The sequence below is a fragment of the Pinus tabuliformis genome, chromosome 2_2 (genome assembly GCF_031772625.1).
Source record: "Pinus tabuliformis cultivar Carrire ecotype Pingquan chromosome 2_2, CPIR1, whole genome shotgun sequence".
Lineage (NCBI taxonomy): Eukaryota > Viridiplantae > Streptophyta > Pinopsida > Pinales > Pinaceae > Pinus > Pinus tabuliformis.
In genome coordinates this window covers 486,016,483-486,019,930 of record NC_142300.1, presented here as the reverse complement: position 1 = coordinate 486,019,930, position 3,448 = coordinate 486,016,483, and the positions used below count along the sequence as shown (strand labels likewise).

The 3,448-nt window shown below is 34.7% G+C and overlaps 1 protein-coding gene across 1 annotated transcript; it reads right to left on the bottom strand.

Moving 5' to 3' along the window:
* Positions 1-589: 589 nt before the first annotated feature.
* Positions 590-1,956, bottom strand: LOC149193470 (calcium uniporter protein 5, mitochondrial-like). Its single transcript, XM_089406686.1, has 2 exons — positions 1,360-1,956; positions 590-1,250 (listed from the first exon to the last, which is right to left on the bottom strand). Exons 1-2 carry the CDS (start codon positions 1,537-1,539, stop codon positions 1,155-1,157), a joined length of 276 nt encoding a protein of 91 aa, XP_089262812.1. The 5' UTR covers positions 1,540-1,956; the 3' UTR covers positions 590-1,154.
* Between the last annotated feature and the right edge of the window lie 1,492 nt (positions 1,957-3,448).

Genomic DNA, 3,448 nt, shown 5'->3' with positions numbered 1-3,448 from the left:
AATAATCCTTCTCAACTATTTTTCACATGGATTCAACCTGACCTCTAAACAAATCCAATAATAATTTTAAAGTATAGTAATTTATTATATTAATTAATTTTTTTTAATATAATTTATATATTTATTTTAAATTATTTATTTCTATTTTAAATTTTATAATTTATATATATATATTTTTATCTTAAAAATTTAGATGTTAGAGAGTTTAATTTTTAATTCAAACTTTATAAAAAGGATTCGAAAGAGTTAGAAAATAAAAAACTATTTTTGAAAAATATCTTTTTGCACTCCAATCCTAATAAAAGCATCAATTTATTTGCAAATCCATCCTAATTCAATTCAACCTTCATTTCTTCGGGCTTTAAAACTATGCACAAGTTAAAACCAAAGTTGAGTAGTTAGTGATCAGACATTGGAACATCGGAGAGATTTGTTAGCCATCGTTATTGGTTTTTAGATAGTTTTCTGGAAGACCAAGTAGATCGGGGAGGGTTAAAACGGATATGAAAGAAAAAATGTGATCCGAAAGCACAAAATTTGGAATGGAAGAGGAACGCGGTTGACTTCTCTTAGAATAAAAAATTTTAGGAATATGTTTTAAAACTATCGTTAAGGAGTAGAAGTATCTGAATCATGATTCAGCGAAGAACGTACTTGTCGTTATATAAAGCATAACGAATATATTAATTAATACTCCGTTTTAGCACATATCTCATGGATCTTGATTCATTCAAGATTTGTTCTCGTCTGTGAGCATCTAAATGCTAAGAAAAATACAGAGTTAGAGATCTTAGATATCATCACAGTAACAGAGACGCCTGCGACACTAAGGGCCCTTCAACCCAGGCCTGGATAATCTCCGAAGTTCTCTAAAACGTTCTATGTCAAAATTCCTCTTCTTCATCAGTCTTCTCTGCGTAGCACCGAAGCGAATCTTGAAGAAGCGATTGAATGAGGATTTGTGGATGTGTTCAGGAAAAATATATATCCAGCCATGAAGTAAATTGATGTAAGGAAAAAGCATACGGGCTCCATCACATCCCATGACAGTTCCCAGAATGTCAGCCTCATCAAGCCCGCAGTCTGAAGGCCGAAAAACCCCAACCCCAAACGTAATTCAGTCATGGCGTGACTCTCCGCTTTCTGATCAATTTCTACTTCTCTTTCTCCAGTCTCTCCAGCTCTTCCATGTAAGGATCGCTCTTCGCTGCCAGGGGCGTAGGCATGATCTTCTCGAAATCTCTTGCTATCTGAAACCACGCCAACGTAAAAAGAATATCAGTTAAACCACAACCAAAAACCCCAAATCAATGAATTCTGAGCCCCGGAAATGCTAAAGAAGGTCTGAATTAGATATACCTTGTAAGGACGAAGATATACAGTCTTATTCAATACGAGAACATGGCCCGATTCGTCAAGTAGCTTCGCTATTCCTTTCGCTTCTTCCTCTGAAGTCCCCGCCAGCGACTCCATGCAAGCTCGCAGCAGCTCGTCATATGAAATGCAGTCGTCGAATCCATTGTAGCCTTTTTTTGACATCCTCCAACCGGACCAATCTGAGCAATCTCCTGCCCTCCTCCACTGATATCTGCCCGTCAGGGGGGTGGGCGTTCAAATACGGCAACTGTTCCTGCCATTGGAAAAATAGTTGGGAAGGAGGGAAAAGGCGGGACTGAAACTGAGAATGGGTTACCTTCGTCTGTTCCCGCCTGTACAGGAAACGGGAAGGATGGCCACCAAAGGTGGTCTGCGGTTTAAAGGTCGAATCTCCGTGGAAACGAAGGGCATCGAAGGCATTGCGGAGGAATGCACAGGTTCTACGATTGGCAATAACCATGAATTCAAATCACAGTGACCACTAAAGAAGAAAATCAATGGAACTTCCACCATAAAAATAGCACTGAAGATGGCTCAACAATCCTAGAAACGCATTGCACACACAGAAGGGAGAGAAAATACATGACACATGTAGACTCGTTCCTCGTTATGTTATGTTATAAGGAAACATTAGGTAGGCGAACCCCAAGGAAACGGGAAAGGAATCGGGTTCGACCACTGTTATGATTCACAAAAATATTGTATGATAGACGTGGACAAGTGAGTATGGTGGAGAAGGAACCCACGAAGCCTTTGCATCTGCATCTACATGATGCAAACATAAAGCATTCACCCGTTTGGCGCTTCAATTAAATTTGAGTTGCATGCGGCGTCAGATCAAACTCATCTCGTCGCCTGCAATAAATGAAGGGTGAAGTGCTGTGAAAGCAATGTGACCGTATGGTATCTTCATGTTGAGAATCATATATGGCCAGGACAAATTCATTCTCTGAATGCCACTTTCAACATGTGACAACACACATTCTCTACCAACTTTCCACGGCATGGAGGAGCAATGAAGTTGTGAGCAAGCGAGTAGGCCATCCCATGGATTATAAAGTAAAACCAGAATCAAGACGGAGCCCACAAGCAAAGCGACACTTGAGAGGAGCTTTCCTCGTCACGGCTATTTACAACACATGCTACGTGATGTCAACTTTATTTTATTTTAACTTTATTGTTTAATTTGTTATTTAATCTATTTTAATGCATAAGATATTTAATCGTTTAATTTGTTGTTTAATTCTTTTTTAATGAATAAAATATTTAATCATAATCAGGTTTCCGAGCGGAAAATGTTTAACCGGAGGAAAATAGTTCTTTTAATTTTAGGATGGTAGGTGATAATTTTTTTTGGATTTGTTTTAATTTTTTTTCGTGAGAAGTTATAACTTAAAATTTTTCATTTATATAAAATAAAAGGAGTAAATAAAAAGGAATAAAGAGAGTTTTAAAGAGAATATTATATCTAAAAATTTGTTAATTTGTACTTATTTTCAATCTTATAGTAAATTTTCTATTTTTTATTTATTATTTTTTCAATATTATAATTCAAATTGATATTGTGGATATAGATCTTAAAATATTTATATAAAAAACTTTCTCTTAATAGTTATTGTCATATAAGAAAATATGATACATTTTTATTTATTTAATTATCATTACTTTAATTGTGTCACTATTAATAGTCATACTCACCTTCTAACAAAAATCTTCTAGCATGATTTTTAGTTACTTGTTATGATTGTCCATAATAACAAAAAAAAATAAAAAATTATATGATCTCCATAAAGGAAAAGAGATAACTATAACATAAAATATAAAACTAATATACCCATTATAAATGAGAAGAGATATGATTATAACATAAAATATAAAACCAATATACACTCTTGAGTTTGCCGTCCACCTATGAAATATAAAAACTTGATCCCCACGGATCCAACGATCCAATCTTGAACATACATCTTTCAAACACTCTTCTCACTCATATTAACTTATAAAATTACATAATCAAATTTTACTATAATCCATTATTGAAAAATCATATATACGTACACATAATTTAATT